General features: G+C 44.3%; 3 protein-coding genes across 5 annotated transcripts; 2 read left to right on the forward strand and 1 right to left on the reverse strand.

Moving 5' to 3' along the window:
* The first annotated feature begins 295 nt into the window (after nt 1–295).
* Nucleotides 296–4,283, forward strand: LOC120789038. The gene is made up of 5 exons (XM_040125470.1): nt 296–481; nt 2,381–2,698; nt 2,854–3,183; nt 3,354–3,455; nt 3,548–4,283. Exons 1-5 carry the CDS (start codon nt 373–375, stop codon nt 3,592–3,594), a joined length of 906 nt encoding a protein of 301 aa, XP_039981404.1. The 5' UTR covers nt 296–372; the 3' UTR covers nt 3,595–4,283.
* Nucleotides 4,284–7,912: 3,629 nt separating this feature from the next.
* Nucleotides 7,913–17,699, reverse strand: LOC120788794 (cytochrome P450 2K1-like). 2 transcript variants are annotated; one of them, XM_040124919.1, is made up of 13 exons: nt 17,541–17,699; nt 17,263–17,412; nt 16,976–17,136; nt 16,640–16,819; nt 11,972–12,151; nt 11,591–11,753; nt 11,309–11,462; nt 11,027–11,183; nt 10,691–10,870; nt 9,260–9,401; nt 8,973–9,157; nt 8,254–8,395; nt 7,913–8,181 (listed from the first exon to the last, which is right to left on the reverse strand). In XM_040124919.1, the coding sequence occupies exons 1-13, from the start codon at nt 17,572–17,574 to the stop codon at nt 7,994–7,996; spliced, it is 2,016 nt and encodes a 671-aa protein (XP_039980853.1). In that variant the 5' UTR covers nt 17,575–17,699; the 3' UTR covers nt 7,913–7,993. The 2 variants fall into 2 exon arrangements, with proteins under 2 accessions (XP_039980853.1, XP_039980852.1); XM_040124918.1 differs by lacking the exons at nt 7,913–8,181; nt 8,254–8,395; nt 8,973–9,157; ... (4 more) ...; nt 11,591–11,753; nt 11,972–12,151 and adding exons at nt 13,413–14,160; nt 14,233–14,374; nt 14,951–15,135; nt 15,238–15,379.
* A 536-nt stretch (nt 17,700–18,235) lies between these two features.
* LOC120788792 lies at nt 18,236–25,775 on the forward strand. Of its 2 annotated transcripts, none has more exons than XM_040124915.1 (8): nt 18,236–19,665; nt 19,937–20,260; nt 20,379–20,654; nt 20,779–20,865; nt 21,167–21,262; nt 21,351–21,379; nt 22,147–22,215; nt 22,559–25,775. In XM_040124915.1, the coding sequence occupies exons 1-8, from the start codon at nt 19,608–19,610 to the stop codon at nt 22,673–22,675; spliced, it is 1,056 nt and encodes a 351-aa protein (XP_039980849.1). In that variant the 5' UTR covers nt 18,236–19,607; the 3' UTR covers nt 22,676–25,775. The 2 variants fall into 2 exon arrangements, with proteins under 2 accessions (XP_039980849.1, XP_039980850.1); XM_040124916.1 differs by having other exon boundaries at nt 19,940–20,260.
* Nucleotides 25,776–27,898: the final 2,123 nt, after the last annotated feature.

Consider the following 27,898-nt stretch of genomic DNA (forward strand, 5'->3'; position numbering starts at 1 on the left):
TAGTCGGTTCCTCAGTTTTTCTTACCTGCATTTGTTTAAATACAGTGTTTAAATATGTATGGTGGAATATATTTCCTAACACTGTAACTAACAAAGGTACATCAAATAAAGGAAGAAAACTTTGGTCAAAAATGCTGTTTCATTTGCCTTTTGTAGCTATTAGACACAAGTGATTGCTCAATGATTGAACAGTCCACAACTTCTGCAATAATTCTCTGACTAAATGTTTCCAAGTATACGTTGGTGGGTTAACAGATTGTCTTTGCAGTATTTCCTTGCTGTGGGGTGTGAAGTGCACGTACAGGCACTTGCAGAAGGCGAGGCGGTGACTGATGCTGATACAGAAATAGTTTTTTACTCAGTTTCTCAACCATGGGAGGGAATTTTTATCACGACAGCAGTTCTGTGCCAGAGACAAAAAGAGCACCACAGAGGATGGCTCCGCTGCTATTAATCCTCGTTTCTGTCCTTCAGTTTGAAGGTAAGTGCTCTTCCTTTTTGTTATTTAGAATGCCTTATTTATGTGTTTATCGATGTTTTTAAAGAATCTAAACATTTTAACTATTATCATTATAACCTGGAAAAGTAAAAGCAGCACAGGAAACTAAATTATCTTTGGGCTCCTTATTCGGAACCTTAAATATGGTGAAATCTGTCAATAGCATTAAAAAAAAAAGAAGGGTTTTCAAATTAGTTAATGTATGGTATAGTGTGCACACAGCAGTCGAGGACACTTCCTCCTCTGCACTGTAACAGTTACAACTCTGTCCAGCTTGTCTTATAAAATGCACATTTCACTAGACAGTGCAGCTGAAGAACAGCAAAACCCACAAGATCCAGCTGTGCTTTAAAAAAACCAACAAAATATTAAAACAAATTGTATGTTTTTCAAGATTCACATCTTCAGTAGGAACCAGGTAGGGAACATGCTTTTCGGTTTGATCTTTTCAGGGGTTTCGATGGCAGTAAGAGGAATATAGAGTAACACCAGACCAGGTTAAATAAGAGTAAGCTAAGAATCAGAAGGAAGAAAAGAGAGTTGCCAGAAGTTGACCTACAACGCAGCAGAGACGCTTTTATCACGACTTCATGATAAAACAGGTCCACGCTATAGTTAATGCACTGAATGTTCTGCTGACATCCAACCATACTCTCACGTTAATCTGGCAGCATGCTTGTACACATCTCTTTTCAGTGTTTACCGCTCGGCACAGTTTGCAAAGGCCACGTGAAATTTGCTACGTACAGAAGAAGTGTGAAACTGAGGCGCTGCAGTGAACAAAACCCGTTTTTACGTTTCCTGCTCCACCGCTACACCGCGATTCTGCGCCCCGGTCCGCTTCCTCATATACAGGCTACTTGCACAGCAAAAAGGGACAGTGCCATCCAGTGATGGCAAGGAAACATTACAGCATTTTCCCACGTGGCCATATGGACATACTGGTTACTGTTGGACCAGTAGGGCCGCACGAGCGACCTCTGTGACCTGTGGGGGGGAAAAAAAGGAGACAGCAATTGTTGAGGACAAGAAAAGAAAAGCAAGTGACAGCAGCAAGTTGTTTTGGAAAGAATCTTGCATGTGGGCTTCAGCAGAAAGCGTTTAAAACACATAAACACATAAATGAAGTGAGGCCTGAAAATTTCGATTGTGTTAAGGCGCCGACACCAGAGGACAGTCAAAATTCTCAAAACCTGTTTTAAAGTACCCTCGAGTGCCAACATATTCGCACAACGCAGACTGTCTCGAAGGCAGAAACGTAGACAACAGTAGCACTAAAATAGTCTTAGAAATCCAGCACGCTACTTTATTTAATCTCAGCCCATCTTTTCAAATTGTGTGCCTTATTTGTTTGCGTTTGACTCCTACTGTGTTCATAATAATGAATGTGCATGCATGAAAATGATAAGAGCTGATGAACTGACCCGCAGTCCTCAATTAAAAACTGCTTTCCTGCAAAGAGTCAGCTTACATCTGTTTGTTGACTCCGAAGCGACAGCCAGGAAACGCTGAGCTTATCTTAGCATAAAGACTGGAAACGGGGACAAAGAGCTAGTCTGGCTCCGTCCAACAGTGACTAAATCCGCTTACCAGCATCTCCAGACCTCGCCGCTTGACACAACGCTCCTGTTTGTTAAATCGACAGAAAGACCAATATGTGATCTGATGGATTTGAGCTATTTTTACAAAAGGCCTTCTATATGTCATGATTACATATTTACTGTATACACATAATCTTGTTAAAAGTGCCAAAAAAAAAAAATTATATATAAGAAAAATGTATTTAATGAAATGAAATTAAAAAAAATCCTGAGACATTTTTTTTAAACGTTAATAGAGTTAATATCTTGAAATGTTTCACAATTATGATTGTCTCTGCAGCGGGCATCTGTGGAGGAGCCACTGTCCTCTACCACAGACCCGGAGACGATGCCACTGTGCCCTGCCGAGGCGTATCATCACCTGACACGACATGCTCCATGGTTGCCTGGTTTCACGACAGGGACGCGTCCAGGACCACGGCCGAGGTGGTGAACGGAAGTGTTGCGAGGAGCTCGGCCCGAGCCGCCAGGCTGAGCGTGGGCGCTCACTGCTCTCTGCTCATCAGCGGCGTCACTGCTGAGGATGCTGGTTTCTACACCTGTCGGCAGGGCGAGGCAAATAACACCGACACGTCTGTGTATCTACTTATTCTGACTAGTGAGTCTCATTTCTTTGGAAAGCTCGTTTACATTTAACTCCAACTCTGCACCCGTGAAAACAAGCGACGTGGTATCGAGCGCTGTATCTTACCTGGCAGATTTTAAACATTTTTTAAACTGAGTTTGCGGTAAACACGTTCTTTTTCCCCTCAGTCTCTGTGTCTCCACCAGACGCTGATCCCACGAGCGATGGTCGAGTGACATTGGAGTGCTCTCCGCTGAGAGACGGTGCCCTTGGTCCCTGTGCAGAAAACAGCCTCCGCTGGGTGGACGAGACAGGAGCTGTGCTGCTCGGTGAAGGCGCCGGGTACCAGGTCACGCGGGGGAACTGTACCTCGTTTCTGACCCTGAACGGCGGCAACAACCGAAGACACACCTGCCAGTTTGTCGACGAGAGCAACAATGTACGGATAGAGGCTGACTACACACCTGCCTTCGCAGGTTTGGCGAGAGACAGTCAGCCACTTACTGCTGCACATAAAGGTTTGGTTCTCACTAAACTTTTTTTCGCTAAAAAAATAACAATATGAAAAGTACGAAAATGTCTTCCGTGCCACGTGTTCTCCACAGACGCATTATGGTTATTTTGTCTTCCTCTCAGATTAAGTTTTGTCCTTTATAAACTGGCCTTTTTTTTTCTCTCTTAACCACAGATTCCACAGATGGGTCTCCTCTGGGCTACGTCTCGTTGACCCTGCGTATCGCGGGACTGATCCTAATGATTGTAATCACCGTTTCTGTCGTCACAGACACAGGTGAGGAAATTCAGATCCTAACAGGATTCCTCGACGCAGATCGTCATTTTTCTGAATTTTTCTCTCATTGGTTTTTGTTTTTTCCCCCCTAGGGAGCAAGAAGCCACTCGAAGACAACCATCAGCTGAAGGATAATTGAGCTGATTTGAAATATATAAATATACTGTAAATAGCCTTCACAACTGTATGTGTTCCCAACACCAAGGTGTTAGTATGCTACATCTTTCGAAAAAACCAACCGCCCTACAACCACACCCACTTCGCACATGAACGTGTCTGTTCACTTCTCCTTGGCATGCACAGATGAATGTAACACCATGAACGACTTTCTGAGGAGAGTGTCGGCGGTTCTCCCCGTTTCCTGCTTTCCGTTGCCCATTCAAGTGTGACTTTTTTACCTTCGGTTTGATCGACGCGTTCGTACTCGACGCTCCGGGGTTTTGTAAAAACCTCCACGGCCACGGTTTCTTTGGAGGCCTGAGTGAAGCATGTCGCCGAAGCTCCGCACACTGCATCCCTTCCCCTGAGTCCCCATAGCCAATTTTACGTCTCTCACAGAAAGCTTTTTTGTTATACAACAAAAATGAGAAAATAAGTAACTGTCATTCCTATTAAACTGAAGTGATGTTAAACACTTAAGTGTGAACCAGTCTGTCTGGGGTCTCATTAACACTGCTGCAGTCCCACCAAACGGGCATTTTTAAAAAAACGTATTATTCCTTATTGATACATATCAATTTGGTGAATGTACGTTTTCACAACCAGGTTGTTTATCCCTGTCTAGAAAACAGCCTCCGCTGGGTGGACGAGACAGGAGCTGTGCTGCCCGGTGAAGGCGTCGGGTACCAGGTCACGCGGGGGAACTGTACCTCGTTTCTGACCCTGAACGGCGGCAACAACCGAAGACGCACCTGCCGGTTTGTCGACGAGAGCAACAATTTAGGGATAGGGGCTGACAACACACACCTGCCTGAGGCGAGGTACCATAGAGTATAGAATATAGTCAGTGAGTAAAGTCAGTTTAGGATAAGGTCAAAATCAAAACTTGACCAAATTGTCGGATTATCTTTCATATAAATCCTGCAAATCATTAGTCCAATGACATACTACTCAATCGAGTACTGAGTCAGTAGACTGTGTAGTAAGCGGAGGGCTGCTTTTTATCCTCAGACCACAGACCCAACCTACATTATCATCGGTGCAGTGGCCGGGGCGGTGGTGTTGCTGGCCACCGTTGCTGCCGTTCTCGTCAAATGCAGGAAAAGAACCGGAGAGAGGGAGGGCCGGTAAAGCAGTCCGAGTACTGTAGAGCATTTCTTAAACGGTGGTATAGAAGAGACAATGCACAATATAATGGGATTTGATATGAGTTCCGTTATAACATGTTATGTCAGCTAGGCAGCGGTGGACTCTGGGATAAGGCAGGACAATGGGACCCAACGTCTGTGTGGCGTAACAACATGTTGTGGTTGTTGCGGCCTTACTCCATTTAATTTTACAGGTTTCAGATCATTTGTTCATTGAAAACTGCAGTAGGAGTAAACTTTGGCGGGACATTCACAGTGTCAGTGACCTCACGGCCGCTACCGTGCCACCTGCGGCATCTGCAGAGTATTCCCACTTCCTGAGGGGAGCTCCTCGGGAAGAGGACGTAGCGTCTCCCTGGCTGTGTCTGTGTTGGCCCATCAAAAACAAGTAACGTCGTGCAACACGATATGCGTGTGGCGCACGGAAGGGTCGCTTCAAGACTGGTCCTTGAAATCTTACCTTTTGTTCCAGGCGTTCAAAAACCACTTCACCTCCCTGTGAGTAACAAGCATTTTCAAATATTTCTGATGTTTTCTAATCACTGCAGAAACACCCGTTGAGCCCCTTCACAAACACACTGACATATATCCCAGAAATGTACTTATTAGTATGTACTCACACAGTATTAAGTTTGCATCCATATCAACATTTTGCTCTTAGATGTAAAATAACAAACACGCGTCTGGCGCTTCCATGGGACACAGTAGAGTCTGTGTAAAATCCAAGATGGTACAACCGTTTTTTTTTTCTTTTATCAAATGAATGTAAAAACCTCACAACACCAGCGATGTATATTTGCGCTGAGTGCGGCCACTGGGGGGCAGGAGCTGTGCAGCACCGCCGCTGCTAGCGGAGCAGCTTCCTCTGTTTCCCGCTGCTCTGTGAGGCTCATTCAGGCCTCCACCGAGGAGGTTTACATTGCAGCGCGTGGCGAACGCAGACGAGCGGTGTGCATGACATGGCCACGCGCCGTAAACCACTGTGCCACTGTGCGCCCTCTGACCTATGCCACGGCTAGCCATGCCGACCAGCGGGGCTCTCCTGAGAGAGTGAGTGGCTCTATACATCTTGTTTTGCTCCACAGCGGTTTTCTATGTCTGCGGCGGCTTCGTCTTAAATCTGGCTTCGATCATAGACCGAACATGCAGATTTATTACTTATGCTTCACTATACGGCCAAACGCACGTGGACCCACCTGCTCACATGTTTCTGATGAACATCAAATCTTGATGCGGCCGCTGCGTGCTTCCAGTTTTGTGGCAACGTTTTTTTTTGTGCGGCCGCCTGCGCAAAGCCCGGTTCGAGGAATAGATTTCTTAGTTGGGTGCGGGAGAGCCATGTCTGGCCGGCACAGAGCCCCGAACCCAACCCTGTCCAGCACCTCTTGGATGAGCCGGATCGCCAGTTAGAGCCCAATAGTCACACGTGGGTGTTCATGTACTTTTGGCCATGGAGGGTCTCTCAAGAGGTCTCTGAAAAGCATTTTCTTTCATAAACTGTCCCGATGTGAATAAAAACCGATGGCGCGTGCGAAAACACAAGACCCACAAGCTCCCCGTGTATCTGAACGATGAGGGTTAGTGAGCAAATGCGGGCCCCGATGCAGTTAATGGTCTGAATTACGTAAAACCTGCGCTCTGTGCCACACAGCCCAGAGAGGAGGAGAATGTGGCTTATTCCCCAATCAGACTCCAGTGACGACAGGAACAGATGATCCCGGAATGGCGGCGCAGTCATCAAGCCTGCTGCCGGAGGGCTTTCTGCCCGCCAGGGCGCCACCAGTTGGATTTCTGCCCTCGGCGTCTGCGTCGAATTTCAACCCGTTGTCTCTGCTTTGCGCTGGACCTTCTTAGCTCTGTTGAGCAGCACGCCGATGGTAGAGGGGGCCTGGTGATCTTTCGACCTGCACCTGAAGCAGGGAGGCACGCAGGTGAGACGCAGCAGATACTGCTGCGTGGGTTTTTATCTCGTCAGTGATATGTAGGCGTGCCAGTACTTGTAACAGGCGCTTTTGATTTTTAACTTTGAACGTCCTTTCACGGCGCTAGAATGTTCTGTCTGTTATGTTTCCCCTTTCCACACTTATAAATAAACACGCCAGTCACCGCATGCCGAGCAATCATGTCTCATGGTGTGTTTTTGGAAGATGAAGAAAGGGACAGTGGCAGGTTCCTCCCTGTTGCGTCAGGGTGCTTACGTAATATTTCCGTAGGTGTAAGCAGCTCAAAAACTTCCAGGAACAGTTTGTTTTTTTACACAAACCATCATAAACTCTTCATAATAAAAACCTCATGAAACTGTACATTTAAATGTGTCATAAAAAATAAAAAGCAGTATTTAACATGTAAGCTTTCTTTTGAAGGTTAAACCCTTCAGTATTGGTTTTGGAAGAGGCTGGAGAGCTCCTGTCGGTGTCCTTCAAATGTATCCAGCCGGTTGACGTCCACAGCAGGAGAAGATCTTTGATCAGCCCTCTGACTTTCTGATGCTGGTCTAGTGGCAACAAAGCACTTGCCGGATTAGTTTCAGTAGATTTATTTGGTCCTCTTCCAAAAAGAAACAACAAAAAAAAAAAACAGAAACAAAAAGAAAATCCTCAGAGAGTCAGCTAAAAGTTATGCCGTGCGCCGCTTTGCGTCTTTTGGTCAGTGCGTGCTTGTCAAGATCCAACTCCGATACCACAGCGCATCGATCAAAAGGATCAAACATAAGTGGTGCAACTAAGAGGCACGTTGATATAATTATCGTACTAAAGCTTTTTGTCAGTTAGTTGCCTTGGTTATCGTTATCTTTTATGGATGAGTTATTTTTCAGCAAGTGTTGTCGCCAGGAGACGGGTTTGTATTACTAAGGTGGACTGCGTGACATGACTTGGTGGACGTAAAACCCCAAACTATGGTCAAAAAAAAAAAAAAAAAAGCCTAAAATCTCCATACAGGCTCATGTTAGCTAGGACCCGCCTCCTTGATGTGTAGCAACCAATCAGTGCGACAAATAACAGCCTGTGGCTGCGATGTCAACAACATTAGAAAGCAGCTACTGATGAAGTCCATTGCTGGAATATGAACCGTGATTCAAAACAAACTCTGTTAGTGGTGTTGAACATGGTACAGTGGTGTTTAACACTGCAACTGTGTCAAGCAGGAAAAAATCTGTGAAAAATATTACACAGAAAAATTCAAAAATCACACGTGTGTGTGTGATGGAGTATTTCACTGCCCTCCTCGTCCTCACATTAGGGAGACAGCGCACATTTTAGGGGGTGAAGGGACGAGGGAGGAGCCCAAACGAGGAGTCAGATCCAGATCGTCCTCTGAAACTCCAGGTGGAGGAGAGAAACGAAAGTGCTGCAGGAGGGTGGTGAAGAAGATGAAGAGCTCCATCCTGGCCAGACTCTCTCCGATACAAACCCTGCGACCTGTGAGAGAGGACAAAGGAAGGTCATCTGCCGGTAGACGTGAACACTGACGTGACCCTCGAGCTCACAAACCTGCAGAAAAAGCCATGAAGGCGTCTCGCTTGACAAAATTTCCATCTTTGTCCAGGAAGTGGGCAGGATAAAAGGTGTGAGGTCTCTCCCACTCAGTCTCGTCGTACAGGACAGACGTCAACAGAGGATACACCGTGGTCCCCTGTGGAAAGCATAAAATTGAAAAGCTTTTCAGTACAGATTGTATCATTCTTTTTAAACAGATTAAAATGTGTTAAGGAATTGAACAAAAAAAAAAAAAAAGCAAGAAATTCACAAATACTCGATAAGTCCAGAAAAACAACAATGGGACACAAGGAGAACAAAAAAATATTGTGCATTGTTTATTTAAGTAGCCTAACAACCATTGGATGGATTTCCATGCAATTTGGTGCAAATATCATTGGTGGCCCTAACTTTTCATTTAGCGCCATCATCAGGTCAAAATACTTTTTTTTGTCTTTGGCTTATGATCAGATAACTGCAAAGTTAATGACGTTCCTGTCAGCATCAGCTGTACGTGGTGACGTCAGTATTTAGCCGGCCAAGTACAGCCTCACAGAGTTGCTAGTGTGGCTGTCAACTCTAGTCTACTTAGTAGTCTTCTTAATTTATTACACATTATTTCATTCTGTTCGTTTACCAGTCATGTTTGACATTTTTATTTATTTTGTATTTTCTTTTTTTCTTAATGTTCGTTGGGTTCTATTCTCCATCTTAGGTGTTTTATTGAGTCTGACCTTCTTAATGAAGTGACCCTGGAAGGTGACGTCTTGGCTGGTTCTGTGTGGAACTGACAAGGGGACGATGTTGGCCAGTCTCTGTGTCTCATGGATGACAGCGTCGGTGAAGGGCAGGTTTTTCCTGTCTTCAACCTGCACCTGACGACTTCCTATCACCCTGCTCAGCTCCTCCCGGACCTGGTCTGGGAGAAAGGGAAAACTTTTCTATTTAGGTTCATCTTTTAATGATGAAGCCTGGAATGTGTGTTTATGTATGAAAGCTGTGCACATTTACAGCTCCTTACCCTGTATTGTTGGATATTTAGCCATAAGCAGGAGTGTCCATCTGAGTGTAGATGAAGTTGTATCAGTGCCGGCACCAAACAAATTATTCACTGTCATCACAAGGTTTTCATTGTGGAAGTGACTGTTGTAAATTTCAGAGTCCTGTAGATAAAGAGAAAATAAAGGAAAACTCGATGTAAAACTCGACTTGGCATCAGTGGTAGTGTAGGTGTAGGGTTTTTTTTGCTGGAACCGGCTTATTGCTCTGTCTTTGATCCGCTTGAGTGAACAGAGAGAAGTGAAGATACTGTGGGAGGTGAGTTGAGCTCATCTAGGTTCAGGTGTTTCTGTATGCTGACAGTGTTGACCAAGACATCCAGTGTATGATCACGATGATCGGAGACACACACTGATGTGTGTCTTCGATGAGTGATCGCTGTAAACTCAGCGCAAGTGACCGCTCTGTAATCTAAAGGAACCCGTTTGCACTCTGTCTTCAATCTGCCAACTTTGACAAGTGCACTGTGAAATGTGGAAAAAAACCCATGTCTCCCTTCTCAGTATGCCTGCTGCTGCTGTTTGAGTCTACCCAGTGTGTGTGTGTGTGTGTGTGTGTGTGTGTGTGTGTGTGTGTGTGTGTGTGTGTGTGTGTGTGTGTGCATGGGGTCCGTAAGCCGTATGTGAAAGCAGTTCTTTTCTCCTCTCTGAAATCTTTAAATGTCAGGTCTATTTCTGCCGGGCTCACAGCTTTAGCCTGAAATTCACCTGTGTATGTATGTGATCCACCGGAGGCGATCAGGTGACCTATCGACCATCGCTAAAAATGAAGGCTTGACAATGGAAACACAGACAATTGCAGAGCACTACTCACGTCTCAAACGTCTACATGTTAAAAAAAGTTAATATTTAACCCTCCCGTTGTCCTTATATTCTGTACACACACCGTGTCCTCCTGTTGAAACTGTGCCGCCTTCACTAAAGTCCCGATAACCACATGTGGGGCAGTATGCGAGGGTACAGCGTTTGCAGATATATTTCTTACACCTGCAGCACACGCTTCCCTGCTTTGGGTGGGACGTCGAGGAGACTTGTGTCTCGGGGCACAATGACCCGAGGACAGCGGGAGGGTTAAGTAATAATAGGAAAGTAGATCTGCGGGCAGGTATTAACAGTGTCCAAGCCCCCTGCGTAATTCGCACCCGGCGGCTGGACGAGGCGATGGAAAAGTCTGCAAGTCTCTGGTTGAGAGCAGCACGGACATTGGAAAACATTCCACCAGTGTTGGGACGTTTCTGAGGGGTATTCCAGAAAGCATGGTTAAACTAGCCTGGCATAAACCCTGGACTTGGGGCCGAGTGAACCCGTTGGGGTATTAACGGGAGCCCCCTCCAGGCTTGGACCCCTAATTATTTACTAGCAATGAGCACTATGATAGGTAAGGCCTTCCCAACCTCCAGATGTTGCTTGTGAACCAGAAAGGAATCCACAAGGCCCCTGCACATCTGTGGATTGAGGGTCTCTTTCAGACGACTGAACAGCTCCAAGTTCTGTTTCTTATTGGCATCAGCCAATTTGTGGAATTCCTTCCTGTCAGAAATCCATTTACCGATCCATGGGAACAGGTTGTATAACTGCAAAAACACAAATACGCATCAGTATTTAAAATAACGTAAAGTCATGACCAGGTAATTCAGATTCAGTTCTATACAATTGCAAGAGTTTATTGATCAGTTGTATTTAAAACACAGTGCTGCAAGTATTAGATTCATAAACTTATTAAATGACACCTGTATCGCTGGAGAGCCAGCAAGTTGAATGTTTCTGTTATTTCGATCTACTATGGATGTGAATTCTGGATCATCGTATTCAAATCTGCTGCCATAGACCATGGAGCAGATTATATTAGAGACTGCATAGTTCATTGGTTTGGTTGTATCAAGGCTTCTCCTGCAAACAGAAAAAGAAATGAAAAAAGCAACCAAACAAACCCCCTTAAATCAGAAATTCATGCATGATTTTTCTGAAGCCTGAAATGTTGCCTATTATGCGGGTGGTTACCCAGAAAACACTTACCTTTGAATTTCTCAATCACTTCAGTCAGGTAGTGACTTTCCTCAATGATTTTGTCCTCACATGCCTTTTTGCCCATTCCATAATTTCTCAGGTTGATCAAAGCAAAGCGCCTCATTTCTTTCCATGAATCCCCATTGGACCACAAAACTCCTGAAACGAAGCATTTCAGCAGCATACGTTAAACAAGTAACTGACTTGCCTAAAGCCTGCACACATTTGCTAAAGTTATATGATATAGGCTAAAGTTTTAAAAAGAAGCATTTTTTTTCTTGTCTTACCATGTCCTTGACTACTTTCTTGCACAATCAGCATTGGATCTCTTTCTCCAAACTCTTCAGCATAGTTTACAAGCGCCTCCTTCACTGTCTTGTATCCTGCCAAGACCACCACTTTCTTGGGTCCCACATAGAAGGTGAACACTGATCCATATTTCTTGGAAAACTAAGAACAGCAGCATATATTACAGATACTTTCTCGCTTAAGACTCACGCGCAAACACACACACACACACACACACACACACACACACACACACACACACACACACACACACACACACAAACACAGGAGAAAGTACATATGGTGAAACAACTGGTAACAATTTACTGTCTAGAGCAAACACAATAAACTCAGTGAAAGTATCCAGTCACTTCCTTTACCTCCAGAAATGTGTTGTAGGGTCTCTTGAGGTCCAGCTGCAGCAGGTTCCCAAGCACAGGAAGCGGTCTGGGGCCTGGAGGTTCCTTCTTATCTTCCTGGAAGATGAAGCTGGACGTGGACACGAGGCAAACAAGCAGCAGAACCATTACAGCCCCAAACAGGGAGACAGAACTGTAGGACTGGAGAAATAGATCTAACATCCCCATGACTTAAGTATCCTGAAGCAGTTAGTGCCCTGACCAAATAGATTTCTTTCCTGAGCCTTTATCTATGTAAGTATTTCAGTAAAGAGGGAGGTCTTTTGTGGCTTCAAATGGAGATTAGGCAAAACCCAAGGGGAGGGACAAACTATGGAAAAACGCCACAACAAATATTAGTATATTTTCAGGTCAATGTTTTTTCAAATCGGAGTTACAGATTCACAGAAGGCAGTTCTTCCTTTTTGTTATGGTGTTGCATTTATCTATCATGTCACAACACTTATGTGTGTGGTTCTAATGCTTAAACACTGATAAGGATTCCATTTTTATCTCTTGTTGTTATCTCAATTGATCACTAAATATTTGAGCTTTTGTTTTATTGATGGCTTGAGAAGGTCCCACAGTGGAAAAGGCCTTTTCCAGTCTGTTCTTTTTTATCATGCTTTTTTTGTTATGGCAGAAACCTGGAGCTAAAGAATCCTTTGACAACAAACTTTTAATGGAAAAGAGATCATCTGAAAAGAGGTAAGTGTGTTACGGGATGGAGCCGTTGAATCGGCGCACAGTCACGTGCTGGGTTTAGCGTTGGCCAAAAATGAATAAATGGTCCTTTTCTAATTTACTATTCTTTTGCGAGTTCATTTCGTATCGGGTCTCTACTGGTCTGTACCAATGGTGGTTGGTGACTGAAAAAATTGACGGGGACGGGGAAAACCAACCCATGGCGTCAAGTTATTTTAAACCAGTTGGCTACTTCCCGGGATCCAGTCCCGGTTGAGCGGAGTCGAGCAGTGCACTGGGCCGCCACATGCCACCGTGGGTCCAGGCCGGACAGCTGAGGCAGCGAGACCCGAGGCTACGCCACCAGAGCGGAGCTCTCCATCAGTTCCGTGCCCCCCAGTCCAAATCCCTTTTTTCGCCCTTGGCTTAACAGCCCCGCAACTGTCATTTATCAACTGGGAATGGAGTATATGCATTGAAATACCAATACACATACACCTAGTAGCCTTAGACGTTCGTTAATTTAATACTTTTATCCTGTATTATTATTATTATTATTATTACCATATAACATTTTTACCCCTCCCCTTCCCCCTTTTAAAAATGTAACGCAGTAACGTTTACTCAGAGTACACTTCAATTGACTTACTTTGTACTTTTATCTGAGTACGTTTTTACACAATTCATTTTACTATGACTCAAGTAAAATTTCTTTTAAGTACCAGTACTTTTACTTGACTACAACTTTCCGGTATTCTTTCCTCCCTTGCTAATGACCGTGCACCAGCTAACGTCTGGAATGATCTAAAACACAATTTAATTTAAACTTGTTTCCATAAACACATTTTCTTAGAGCATGCTGGAAAGCTAAGCCCATCCACCTACCCCCCCAACACACTACATTATCATAAATGATAACATTATATATTTGCATGGCTCCAAAACCTCTGTGTGAAACATTTTCACATCCTAAAGACCCTGTGGTGCAAAGAATGTAGCACCTCATGGACTGGGTAAAACACTGCCAGTGAACAGATTATTGCAGCATTATTTATCGTGGACAAATACATCAAAATGTGACATCTTCATTTTTCATCACAATTTACAACATAGCCGCTTTTCAGATAATGACACATTTAACGTGTCAACTACATAGTAAGTGGCCCATTACTGGGACGGGAGCCCTTCTAAAGAAGCAGTCGAGCATTTTATTTTATTTACTTACATCGGCGGTGTTGAACGTATTCACTACTGTTAAACTTCATGTGGTTTTTCACTAACAAGTCCTCCTCCTCCTCCTCACATACAAGACACAGCGCACAGTTTATGAGGTGAAGGGTTGAGTGTGAAGCCCACTCGTGGTGTTAGATCCAGTTCGTCCTCTGAAACTCCAGGTGGAGGAGAGAAACGAAAGTGCTGCAGGAGGGTGGTGAAGAAGATGAAGAGCTCCATCCTGGCCAGACTCTCTCCGATACAAACCCTGCGACCTGTGAGAGAGGACAAAGGAAGGTCATCTGCCGGTAGACGTGAACACTGACGTGACCCTCGAGCTCACAAACCTGCAGAAAAAGCCATGAAGGCGTCTCGCTTGACAAAATTTCCATCTTTGTCCAGGAAGTGGGCAGGATAAAAGGTGTGAGGTCTCTCCCACTCAGTCTCGTCGTACAGGACAGACGTCAACAGAGGATACACCGTGGTCCCCTGTGGAAAGCATAAAATTGAAAAGCTTTTCAGTACAGATTGTATCATTCTTTTTAAACAGATTAAAATGTGTTAAGGAATTGAACAAAAAAAAAAAAAAGCAAGAAATTCACAAATACTCGATAAGTCCAGAAAAACAACAATGGGACACAAGGAGAACAAAAAAATATTGTGCATTGTTTATTTAAGTAGCCTAACAACCATTGGATGGATTTCCATGCAATTTGGTGCAAATATCATTGGTGGCCCTAACTTTTCATTTAGCGCCATCATCAGGTCAAAATACTTTTTTTTGTCTTTGGCTTATGATCAGATAACTGCAAAGTTAATGACGTTCCTGTCAGCATCAGCTGTACGTGGTGACGTCAGTATTTAGCCGGCCAAGTACAGCCTCACAGAGTTGCTAGTGTGGCTGTCAACTCTAGTCTACTTAGTAGTCTTCTTAATTTATTACACATTATTTCATTCTGTTCGTTTACCAGTCATGTTTGACATTTTTATTTATTTTGTATTTTCTTTTTTTCTTAATGTTCGTTGGGTTCTATTCTCCATCTTAGGTGTTTTATTGAGTCTGACCTTCTTAATGAAGTGACCCTGGAAGGTGACGTCTTGGCTGGTTCTGTGTGGAACTGACAAGGGGACGATGTTGGCCAGTCTCTGTGTCTCATGGATGACAGCGTCGGTGAAGGGCAGGTTTTTCCTGTCTTCAACCTGCACCTGGCGACTTCCTATCACCCTGCTCAGCTCCTCCCGGACCTGGTCTGGGAGAAAGGAAAAACTTTTCTATTTAGGTTCATCTTTTAATGATGAAGCCTGGAATGTGTGTTTATGTATGAAAGCTGTGCACATTTACAGCTCCTTACCCTGTATTGTTGGATATTTAGCCATAAGCAGGAGTGTCCATCTGAGTGTAGATGAAGTTGTATCAGTGCCGGCACCAAACAAATTATTCACTGTCATCACAAGGTTTTCATTGTGGAAGTGACTGTTGTAAATTTCAGAGTCCTGTAGATAAAGAGAAAATAAAGGAAAACTCGATGTAAAACTCGACTTGGCATCAGTGGTAGTGTAGGTGTAGGGTTTTTTTTGCTGGAACCGGCTTATTGCTCTGTCTTTGATCCGCTTGAGTGAACAGAGAGAAGTGAAGATACTGTGGGAGGTGAGTTGAGCTCATCTAGGTTCAGGTGTTTCTGTATGCTGACAGTGTTGACCAAGACATCCAGTGTATGATCACAATGATCGGAGACACACACTGATGTGTGTCTTCGATGAGTGATCGCTGTAAACTCAGCGCAAGTGACCGCTCTGTAATCTAAAGGAACCCGTTTGCACTCTGTCTTCAATCTGCCAACTTTGACAAGTGCACTGTGAAATGTGGAAAAAAACCCATGTCTCCCTTCTCAGTATGCCTGCTGCTGCTGTTTGAGTCTACCCAGTGTGTGTGTGTGTGTGTGTGTGTGTGTGTGTGTGTGTGTGTGTGCATGGGGTCCGTAAGCCGTATGTGAAAGCAGTTCTTTTCTCCTCTCTGAAATCTTTAAATGTCAGGTCTATTTCTGCCGGGCTCACAGCTTTAGCCTGAAATTCACCTGTGTATGTATGTGATCCACCGGAGGCGATCAGGTGACCTATCGACCATCGCTAAAAATGAAGGCTTGACAATGGAAACACAGACAATTGCAGAGCACTACTCACGTCTCAAACGTCTACATGTTAAAAAAAGTTAATATTTAACCCTCCCGTTGTCCTTATATTCTGTACACACACCGTGTCCTCCTGTTGAAACTGTGCCGCCTTCACTAAAGTCCCGATAACCACATGTGGGGCAGTATCGAGGTACAGCGTTTGCAGATATATTTCTTACACCTGCAGCACACGCTTCCCTGCTTTGGGTGGGACGTCGAGGAGACTTGTGTCTCGGGGCACAATGACCCGAGGACAGCGGGAGGGTTAAGTAATAATAGGAAAGTAGATCTGCGGGCAGGTATTAACAGTGTCCAAGCCCCTCGTAATTCGCACCGGCGGCTGGACGGCGATGGAAAAGTCTGCAAGTCTCTGGTTGAGAGCAGCACGGACATTGGAAAACATTCCACCAGTGTTGGGACGTTTCTGAGGGGTATTCCAGAAAGCATGGTTAAACTAGCCTGGCATAAACCCTGGACTTGGGGCCGAGTGAACCCGTTGGGGTATTAACGGGAGCCCCCTCCAGGCTTGGACCCCTAATTATTTACTAGCAATGAGCACTATGATAGGTAAGGCCTTCCCAACCTCCAGATGTTGCTTGTGAACCAGAAAGGAATCCACAAGGCCCCTGCACATCTGTGGATTGAGGGTCTCTTTCAGACGACTGAACAGCTCCAAGTTCTGTTTCTTATTGGCATCAGCCAATTTGTGGAATTCCTTCCTGTCAGAAATCCATTTACCGATCCATGGGAACAGGTTGTATAACTGCAAAAACACAAATACGCATCAGTATTTAAAATAACGTAAAGTCATGACCAGGTAATTCAGATTCAGTTCTATACAATTGCAAGAGTTTATTGATCAGTTGTATTTAAAACACAGTGCTGCAAGTATTAGATTCATAAACTTATTAAATGACACCTGTATCGCTGGAGAGCCAGCAAGTTGAATGTTTCTGTTATTTCGATCTACTATGGATGTGAATTCTGGATCATCGTATTCAAATCTGCTGCCATAGACCATGGAGCAGATTATATTAGAGACTGCATAGTTCATTGGTTTGGTTGTATCGAAGGCTTCTCCTGCAAACAGAAAAAGAAATGAAAAAAGCAACCAAACAAACCCCCTTAAATCAGAAATTCATGCATGATTTTTCTGAAGCCTGAAATGTTGCCTATTATGCGGGTGGTTACCCAGAAAACACTTACCTTTGAATTTCTCAATCACTTCAGTCAGGTAGTGACTTTCCTCAATTATTTTGTCCTCACATGCCTTTTTGCCCATTCCATAATTTCTCAGGTTGATCAAAGCAAAGCGCCTCATTTCTTTCCATGAATCCCCATTGGACCACAAAACTCCTGAAACGAAGCATTTCAGCAGCATACGTTAAACAAGTAACTGACTTGCCTAAAGCCTGCACACATTTGCTAAAGTTATATGATATAGGCTAAAGTTTTAAAAAGAAGCATTTTTTTTCTTGTCTTACCATGTCCTTGACTACTTTCTTGCACAATCAGCATTGGATCTCTTTCTCCAAACTCTTCAGCATAGTTTACAAGCGCCTCCTTCACTGTCTTGTATCCTGCCAAGACCACCACTTTCTTGGGTCCCACATAGAAGGTGAACACTGATCCATATTTCTTGGAAAACTAAGAACAGCAGCATATATTACAGATATTTTCTCGCTTAAGACTCACGCGCAAACACACACACACACACACACACACACACACACACACACACACACACACACACACACACACACACACACACAAACACAGGAGAGTTCATTTCGTATCGGGTCTCTACTGGTCTGTACCAATGGTGCTTGGTGACTGAAAAAATTGAGGGGCCAGGGAAAACCAACCCATGGCGTCAAGTTATTTTAAACCAGTCGGCTACTTCCCAGATCCAGTCGGAGTGGAGTGCAGCAGCACACCGGGCTGCCGCACGCCACCGTAGTCCATCCGTTCTGCGTCCCCCATTCTGAATCAATTTTTTCGCCCTTAGCCTAACAGTCCTTCAGGGCTGCTCAAACAAGGTAACTATTGTGTTGGCTAACTCAAGTAGCTAACAACAGCTCGATAAAAAAAAGGGAAACGTCAATCTGAAAATGGAACCTGGACTCTGCTGAAAGGGCCTAAATCAAAAGTAAAACGTAAAACTGAAACGTAGGCCGTGGTTTGAAATTTCCAGATTAAATTTAGCTCTAAGATCTGGCACAATACATCAAATAACAGCACTGATATTTGACATTGTACATGGCTCCTGTAAAATGAATGTAGAAATGTAGTTCTTGAAAAAAACTCAAATGGACGACTCTTTATCTTACGCTTGTCCCATGTTGACCGTCTGCTCCCATGAGCCTTTAGTAGTTGTGTTGTTTATCTGGTCTTCATCAGCGGCTAAAACCCCCCACGTCTCTGCTGCTGTCGAAACTCTTCCCTCTCGTTTCTTAAGAAAAAGCTCCAATGAGGAACCATGGGGTTCTCAAAATAATGTGAGATTACACAAGAATTCAATGCCTCAATCCACAGTCCGCTGTTGGAGTCGCGTCGCCGAGCAATAATGTGTATCTTCGTGAAAAGCTCCTTGTAATAAACCGTTTCCTTTGAAACAACGTGAAACTAACCTGCTTTCTTAGATGTGAAAAATTGGACTGTGGGCACTTGATGCTCAGCAAATAAAAAAATAGTTCAGTTAGAATCGTCATCAGAGTGTTAAACCACACCTGAGGTTCATGTGGTGTGGGAACACATTTGTTGCTAAAACCTCCGGAGCTCTGCTGCTGTTCTAACCACATTCTCACCAAAACACTTCCCCATCAGTTCTCAGAGAAGAGGCAGAACCAACAGATCTCAGACCAGTGAAATATCATTTTATATGTGTCCTTTCCCATGAATCTGTCTGTTTGACAATAAACACCATCTAAAGGAAATAAGAATTGGTTCAAATTCAGTTTGAAATGGTGAAAAGCGCAAGACTGTGACACTGACTGACAATTGGAGACTTTTCTTCATAATCAGTGTCATCAAACGTTCATATGTCTCAGCTCCACAACAGGTAAGCACGACATTTGTGCTTGTACTGGTTCACGGAGCAAAGTACTCATTATATATATATATTAAAATTCATACGCTTGTCCTGTGCACAGGATTTGAGAGATTCACCTCTCGTTTCATCGCTACACTTGGAGGTCTGGCGTTGGAAAGGAAGTTTGGCGAGTGACCGCAGACACAACTCCAAGGAGAACTAACCACCTGCGTATTTAACTCTCGGTTGCTTCTAATAGCTGACAACCGTTGCGCACTTTAGTCACTGCAGGTTAGAGCATCAGCTCTCCTCTAAAGTGCCACAGTGCTAACTGGGTTTTTTTTTTTTTTTTTCTCTTTACGTACGTATAAAAAATTGAGGAAGAAGCTGATATGCTGAGAGAGTGAAGTCACTATGACGAGGAGACACTTTACTAATCACAGGAAGTAGATACAGTCCTCTTTATGAAGCACCAGCACAGAGACTTTTAGAGAGAGGACGAGAGGCAGCAGGAAGCAGGATGGTTGAATTCAAATGGATTAAAATGTCTTTCTTTCTGATGGCGCTTCCATTTACAGGTGAGGGTCCATCAAACACATTCACTGGAAAGAGGAAATATCAGAAATCTCTTTGACTATTGTTGGTTTATGAGGTAACGTTCATTCGAGACAGCCAAGTTTGCTGTATGTTTTAACATGGTGACTTCGTTGGACTCTTGGAAACCACAGATGAGACACACTTATGCTGGACAAATGTCTGTACCTAAAATCTAAAGTTAAGTATGAGCATAAAAGCTGTATCCAGGTTTTGTTTTATTTTTCATCTTTCTCTCTTTTGTTTTCTCAACAGCAGTAAATGGACAAAGTTCCCACATGACTGTCAGAGGTGGAGGTGAGGTCACGTTGCCTTGTCAAAGTGTGAGAGATGATCAGGTTAAATGTAACGGTACTGCCTGGCTCTTCGATGAATCACAAATGTCCATAATACTGTTTGAATATGGAAAGATTCGCGACGAAGCCAAATCTAAATCAGACAGACTGAGTGTTACAGAGAATTGTTCTCTGGTGATAAAGAAGGTCACGGTTCAGGATGTTGGTCGCTACATCTGCAGACAGTTCGACCAACTACAACAACGATATGAAGATGCATTGGTTTATCTGTCTGTTATTACCAGTGAGTGAAACTGTCTTGTTAGAACAAAAATACTGAAACACTATGATAATTACGATTCTAGTGACCATATTAATTTTAATCTTGTTTCTTTCTTTCTCAACATCTTCATGGTCACCAGTGACTGAACATAAGAACGATTCTATGGTGACGTTAAACTGCTCCGTGTCAACACGTGGACGGTGTGGACACACAGTGAAGTGGCTGTATCAGGGTCAAGATGTGGATAAAGATCACAAAGAGTTGAGGACATCAAGGTCTGGCTGCTGGGCCACTGTGAGCTTTAAGACTTCTCATTTTATTTACTCATCAAACAACTATGAGTCATTGAAGTGTAAAGTCACCGATGAAAACACTGGAGAAGAGCAGCTGTTCCCCTTCAGCCCTGAGAAACCAGGTGATGATCTGACCAGTTGTTCAAAATCACTTCATCCTGAAGCGTTCATCGCTTTCACCACGTAGTCGTGTGCAGATGGTAAACACGACAGTTGTCATTTTTCATTGGTGTTAAATTTTTCCAGGCACGGACTCATCCGCAGCAACTAAACCAACAACGACGCCTGAATTTCCATCAGGCACAAACACAACAGCATCTACAGTAGTCGAAGGTAACTCTCATGTCCCTCTCTCTCTCTTCTAGTCTAAAGTCTGAACTCTGAGCTCTTTTTTGTCGCTGACTTCTCCATCCACAGGATCCACTGCTGTCCGCAAACCGGACGACTGCATTGACACTGAGCGACGATCAGTCGGTCAATTCAAACGCTTTGGATAGAAAAAACTGAATAACATTCAGCACCGCTTAATGCAGTATCTGGAAGGTCATGAAAGCGAGTCAATCTTTGCTACTTTTAGCCGCAGGGTTTTGAGTCGAACTGAGCTGTGCAGTCAAGTTGTTTTTAATGTTGTCAGATTTTCCCGACTGGGCGAAGATCATCATTGTGGCTGTCGGTTTAGTAGCACTCTTACTAATCTTTGTGGCACTCATCAGATGGAAGAGAAATGAAGGTGAGAACATTCACAGACGAAACGTGAACTTGCGGTTTTTGTAGGCAGGGATCTTGAACCTAAATTCGATTCTCTTTTGTCTTTTTAGGGAACAAAACACGGATGGATGACAAAACTGTGAGTATTAAGGCTGAATAATCAAATGTTTGTACAATTATGACTTTTCAGTATGAACCAGTATTAGTGGTAGAACTTTCTGTGGCCCTGATATTAACTTGTTTTAGGTTTCCATTGCTTTTAAGCAGAAAACTGTAACTAGACTGTGTTTGTCCAGGGACTGAGATTAAACCCTGGGGTGGCTCATTCTGGTCCAGAGCCAAGTCAGGACACGTTGTGATCTCACACTAACCTGTAGCTGTATGAGACACACAGTGGCTCAAGTCTAATTTCCATTTTCACGTGAAGATGAAGAGAGAAAATAATGCGACTACAGCAGGACAGAAAACGTGTGGGCAGTATTTTTATCATGGTTAGATGGGGTGGTTTTAAAGTGTTGGCTAGTTTATCCTACAAAAACCTCCAAACTTATATAACATCTCGGCCTTTAACTGAATCATAGAAATATCTTGTTTTTTTGTGCAGCAAAATAATAATCTGAATATTTCAAGCTGTTTATGATTTAAATGTTTTGAAAATGCTTTAGATGTGAGTGCCTGTGACTTGAAATTAGAGATTTATCTATAGATTTATGAAAATGTTCATATTAGAGCAGATTTTACATCTACGGCTGTGTGAAAGATGCAGTGGAGTAAAAAGTACAACATTCAGTAGAATTATAAAGTGAAAGGAAATGGAAATGCAAGGACCTCAAAGGTGTAGTTAAGCACAGTACTTGAGTAAATGCACTTAGTTACATTTCACAACTGGTTGTCTTCACCGTGTAGGCTGTTCCTGACGATGGCGTTTCCTACGCCTCCATCAGCTACGCCAGGGAGACCGACAGGGAAGCCCAGGTAAGCTGTCTGTTACGACAGAGGAACTAGTAAATATGCAAACAATGTTTCCGGGGATGAAAAAAATGTCAGTCGCTGTGCCGCTTTGTGTTTTGATACAAGAAGTTGTGCTGGGACTTTTTCGTTAATGAGTTGTCGTGCACTGCATTGGGTTATTTTGTGTTTCATTTCGTCTCGATGTATCTCACTGTTAAGCGTTACGCTGCATTAACGTGGTGCTGGCTGCGGCTTTGCATTGCTTCCTCTTTCTTGCGCTGTCTCACGTCGATCAGCTACTGCGTGCCACGTCATGTCCCGCTGTGTAATTTAGGTGTTGTGCTCTGTCCCCTTTCACATCCTATAGATCTGGAGCGGTGATGACGCAGTGACCTACAGCAGCGTGAAAGCTCCCTCATCCTCTGCTGGAGCCTCGGCTGATCCCAGCGACCTCTACGCCGCCGTCAACAAATCGAACATATAAGACACCGCAGCATAGCTACAGCTCATATCTTTACATTTATTTGACATTTGATAAACGATCAATTAAAGCTTTTGATGAAAAAACCCTTTCCGGCGTCCCAGCCAGTTACCTTTTACTTCATAAGACTATATCCCTGTGAGGAATTTTACCGTGCAGAGAATTTTATATTTTATCCTGATAATAAGTTATTTACAGTGTGCAGTGCTGATTTTCCGTGATACATGAAAGGAAAGATGAAAGGCATATTTAAGTTGATGCCTTTTTTTAATGCATTTTTTTCTATTTAACGTGTAGTTTTAGGAACATTACACCGAACATGTTTGTCTCTGCCGGGTTTGCTTTGATTGCTGAAGTATGAAAGCGTCAGAAGTAAACTCCGCAGAGGGGTGACGCGACGTCCCGCATTTGAGCCGAATACGTGACGTCACTCTTGAGACTCAGCTGAGTAAGTGGAACCTGTAAAAAAAATCCAAAAGGGTTGTGGATTTATTGTGGAGAGAGAGAAAGAGAAAGAGAAAGAAGGGTCAATGTTTAAGTGTTGGAAATGAAAAGCGACTGAAAGAATAAAACAGTGACAATCAGTACTCTGCATGTGAATGTTTTAGTTTCAGATCTGGCAGGAATTGCTCTTACCCCCACAATATCACTCTCCGTGCAGAAAGAAAACACCACAGCCTCCTCTGACCAAAATGTAGCTCTTATAACTTTTAGATTTGACCTTTCACACTGCTCTAACTCCTTTAGTTTTCTCACTGCGTACATAAATCCCGTACTCTGATGTCCCTTCCCCCTGGAGAGGTTTCCCAAGCCTGACGCTGCCCTTGGTCACCCTTTCGTAGCCATGTGCTCCCTGTTTGATGACTACTGTCTCTTAGTGCACAGGCTTTTTCAGTTTTCTTGCACTTTACAACATCCGAGTACGGCAACTGTGGATTAAGTTTAGGGAAAGTCAATAAAAAGGCGAGCTTCAGCTGCAGGACTGTAACTGGATACAAACATCGGACAACCGACATGCAGGGTGAAGACTTGTCCGATATAAACCTAATCCCTGGGGATACTGGTCTGAGGTTGCAAAACCCGAGAAGTTAGTGGCAGTGAGTGAGCTCGGATACAAACAAAGTAAGCACAACAGCTGTTATCGTTATCTAGAACGGTACACTGCTGGTGTCTCAGTGATGGTTTCCAGGAATGAAAGAAGTTTTCAACGCGACTCAAATGAGTGCGTCCGTGTCTTAATAAAGTACTGATCCTCTGCTCCTGGGAGCCCCGCACGTCGACGATGCTCACCGGGTCATCGTTTGTGGGTAAAACCTCCAGAGCTCGGCTGCTGCTGTGACCCACAATCTCACCAAAACCACACCACCACCCCCTCAGTTCTTCCCCCCCGCTGCTCCAGTGTCCAGTGTCCAGCGTGGACTTGCATCGCCTCTCTTCATCCATATGACTCCCACGTCCCACAGAACAGAAAATGACAAAATGTTTTCAATGTTTTTAATTTCCAGGTTGGTTGAGGTATATCATTGTGGCTGTGGGTTTAACAGGTGTTGTGACAGTCAACATATGGATGAGAAGTTTCTCGATGGAACTCTTTATGAACAAGGAGTTTTCAAGAACCTGGATTTACGCAGTGGAAGCTACGCTCGACTGTTTCTTTTTTTTTTGTCTTTTTTTTTTGTCTTTTCAGGCAACAAAAAACAGATGGATGACAATGCTGTGAGTTTTACAGCTGTATAATGAAACGTTTGCGTTCGTAGATAAAAAAACACTCCCGACTATATTGTTTCGAATATGTAGCGGCAGCAGCAGCATATGTTCCATTTTGTCTCTGAATCTGAAGTGTGTTGTGTTGTTTTTCACAGGCGCAGACTCCAGACTTCAGCAGTTAACACCCTTAAACAAAAAAAAGAATCATAAGATCATTTTGTGGGGTTTTTTGCTGTTTTTTTTTTGTTTTCTTAACTACAGACGTGAAAAGCATTTCCAAAATTTCTATTCAGTTTCTATTGTTAGTAATTGCTTTTCAGGTTTGCATCATTATTATAATTTTTTAAGTACATTTTTCAAGTGACTTTCATTGGGGAATGTTTTTAGCATATTGTATGTTTGCTGTTGCATATTATTGAATTAACTTAAATGAGCTTGGAGTTTTAATTGCATCAGTAACTGTCTTTCTTATTAGTATAACTGATAATGGCTTATAATGATTACAATTGTGAATGTTAAAAAGCTTTTTAATTTAAAACTTTTCTTTATTTGTCCACCAAATTTCTGGACTGACTTTATAAAACTGTACGTGCAATTTTATTAATTTTATCTTCTAAATTGACTTTCTGCCCCCGATGTAAATTTAAATCCCTTTTGCAAGAAAGAAAATGCTTTGTTTCGGCTGGAGACTACGTATCCAGGCGTACAGAAATGATGCGGAGTTCCTCAAGGGTCGATCCCCGGGACTCTTCTGTTGAATCTCTAAATGCATATAAAACAACAAAAGGTTTCTACCATAGTTCTGTGCACTAGATTCACATTTTGTTTTTGGTCATGATTGCTGCCCCGGTCCTGTTCATTTTGATCTGTCTGCCCCCCCTGTCCCTGTCAGCCACAGTCTCACAGCCCCGCATTTATATGTAACTTTTATCAGCTGTCGTTCCTCAGCCGTCCACCAGATGCCATCGGACCGTCCCTCCTGTCCCGGGCCACCTGACCTTCCTCACCCCTGCGCACACCTGCTCCCAGTTTCCCAATTATCCGGCCGGTACTTATAGCTGCCTCTCCCACCTGCCCGGCGCCAGATTGTAGCGTGGTTCGGTGTGTCTTCCCCTGTGCTGTTCATGCTGTGGAAACCCACTGTTGCCACTGTGCCTTTTGCCCGCCTGCCTGTAAGCCTCTGTTGTCATCATCAGATTCACCATTAAAGTCCTTGAACTGGTCCCAGCGGCCTGCATGTCTGCGTTTTAGGTCCCTCCTTCCTGTTGACTGCATCAGTAACTGTGACAGTTTCAGGCTGCCAGCTCCTTGTGTTGTAGGCTGCATAGCTGGTGTCGGTAACGGTTTATGACAAGGGTACAGATCATGTGCCGAACTGATGCACAATCAGTGAATTGCTTCCAACGATCAAATCCTGATCATGAGTCGATGCAGGGTGTGTCACGAATTCCTGTCCGGTAAAAAATGATCAGGGGAGCTTATGTGATTAGTAGATGCTTCATGAATGTTAACTGGCACTTCATAGCTTACTTTATCTGCCACCACATCAGCTAAAATCGATTAGAGAGGGGCATTTGAGAACCATGCATTCGCAGCTCCTCTGAAAGCACAACCGTACCTATTCTGACAGAAGTATGTTTTGATTAAACTGGTGGTGAGACTCAAACGTCCACGCGTTGCCTTTTTAAAAAAAAAATCTTTCTGAATGAGTCCGAAGGTTTTATGAGGCCACCAGAATGCCCCCAAACTATTTCAAGGACGGCTTCTAATCCACTCACTCATCTCGGTTGAAAACACCCGTGTACGGCGTGTAGACGTCTGCCTTGCGGGGAAACGGCGTGCGACCAGCAAAGCTCAGGCCAACATCAGCTCTTATCTGGCCCCGGTTCATTCAGCGGAAGTGAACACCTGCGACTATGAACAAACCTGACGTCGCACTTGTTGGTGTCGGTGTTCGTCGTGCTCCCGACTAACCCACCTGTCCAAAAAAGTCTGCCCTGGTTTTTCTTCTAAGACTGCTTATCGGGTCTTAGATCAATCAGTCCATCAGAGATAATCATTATCATTGTTATTATTGCTGATGGATTATAAACCCACTGGGTGACTCAACGCAGATCACTGTGGATGAGAGAGTTAACTAAAGGTAAAAACTCTTTGGCTGTGCGAATTCACAGATTCAGGTCGGTGAAGGGCTGAGAGGCTCCACCTATGTAAATTTACCAATTTACAAAAGAGAGAGAAAAAGTGGATAGTCAAATTGAGGAAGTGATACTTCACTAACTGCAAGAAGCAGATTCTTCATTTCTTGCCAACGCACCAGGTCAGAGCCGAGAAAGGGGGGAAGAAAAAAAAAAAAGGGACAGAGGAATGGAAATGTCCTTCATTCTGATCCTGGTGCTTCACTTTACAGGTAAGAACACGCGCATCGCATACAATAAATAACACGAGCATTACAAAATATAACCGTACTAAAATATAATGTGTGCTGGTCGCGACTTTTATTTAAGACCATCAAGTCTGCCCCTTGTTTTTGTTGTTTTGTTTTTTTATTTTTAGCACGCAGAGCTTCGTGAAATCTGCAAAGAAAGGACGAGAGACTAACTCCCCCCCCTCGTCTCCACAGAAGCGGCGGCCGGACAGTGCCCCTCCCGCTGCGTCGTGCGAGACGGCGACGACGTGGCGCTGCCTTGCGGACAGGCGCAGGCGGCTGAGGGCGGATGTGCGGGCACTGACTGGCTCTTCACCGGCCGCGGAGACACGGTGACGGCGGACCTGGTCACGCACGGGCAGAGGGGCGGGGACGCGAGAGCGGCATCGGGCAGGCTGAGCTTTGCGGCGAACTGCTCTCTGGTTTTAAAGGGGGTCACGGCCGGGGACGTCGGTGTTTACACCTGCAGACGGTTCGACGCGTCGGGACACCTTCGAGACACTCACGTCCATCTGATCTTCGTCAACAGTGAGTATGTACACCGTCAGATTTACACTCCAGACCGCCGGGCTGGAACCGCATAGTGGCGGTGAAGTTCACGTCCCCCCCCTCGTTGTCTTTCTCTCGCGATGCCTCCGTCTTCGCCAGTGACTGAACATAGGGTCGCGGGTGAGGCGACCTTAAGCTGCTCTTTGCTGACACCTGAACACTGTAGACACACCGTGAAGTGGCTGCATCGGGGGGGGGACGTGGACGAGCGAGACGTGAAGACATCGCGGTCGGCGTGCTCGGTTACGGTGACGCTTCCTTCCTCGCGTCGAAGGCAGCAGCCGACGTATCCGGAGTGGTTCAAGTGTGAAGTGAAGGACAAGGACAGCGGGAGGCTGCAGCTGTTTACCTTCAGCCCTCAGGCCGCAGGTGAGACCGTCGCTCAGTGCAGGCTCTGTCTTTCACCCCTCTCTCTCTCCCCTCCTCTCTCCTCTTCCCTCCTGCTTTCTCTCTGTCTCTTTTCTCCTCTCTCCTCTCTCTCCTCTTCTCTTCTCTCTCTCTCCTCTCCTCTCCTCTCTCTCCTCTCTCTCTCTCTCCTCTCT

The sequence above is a fragment of the Xiphias gladius genome, chromosome 4 (assembly GCF_016859285.1).
Source record: "Xiphias gladius isolate SHS-SW01 ecotype Sanya breed wild chromosome 4, ASM1685928v1, whole genome shotgun sequence".
In the NCBI taxonomy this organism is placed as follows: Eukaryota; Metazoa; Chordata; class Actinopteri; order Istiophoriformes; family Xiphiidae; genus Xiphias; species Xiphias gladius.

Coding starts and splice junctions, on each gene's coding strand:
- LOC120789038 (XM_040125470.1), top strand. CDS start 373: ATGGGAGGGAATTTTTATCACGACAGCAGTTCTGTGCCAGAGACAAAA. Junction 482..2,380: donor TTCTGTCCTTCAGTTTGAAG/GTAAGTGCTCTT, acceptor TTGTCTCTGCAG/CGGGCATCTGTGGAGGAGCC. Junction 3,184..3,353: donor ACTTACTGCTGCACATAAAG/GTTTGGTTCTCA, acceptor TCTTAACCACAG/ATTCCACAGATGGGTCTCCT.
- LOC120788794 (XM_040124919.1), bottom strand. CDS start 17,574: ATGCTGATTGTGCAAGAAAGTAGTCAAGGACATG. Junction 12,152..16,639: donor TTCACAAGCAACATCTGGAG/GTTGGGAAGGCC, acceptor CTATTTCTCCAG/TCCTACAGTTCTGTCTCCCT. Junction 9,158..9,259: donor TAAATATCCAACAATACAGG/GTAAGGAGCTGT, acceptor CCTTTCTCCCAG/ACCAGGTCCGGGAGGAGCTG.
- LOC120788792 (XM_040124915.1), top strand. CDS start 19,608: ATGGTTGAATTCAAATGGATTAAAATGTCTTTCTTTCTGATGGCGCTT. Junction 20,655..20,778: donor CTTCAGCCCTGAGAAACCAG/GTGATGATCTGA, acceptor AAATTTTTCCAG/GCACGGACTCATCCGCAGCA. Junction 21,263..21,350: donor CAGATGGAAGAGAAATGAAG/GTGAGAACATTC, acceptor TTGTCTTTTTAG/GGAACAAAACACGGATGGAT.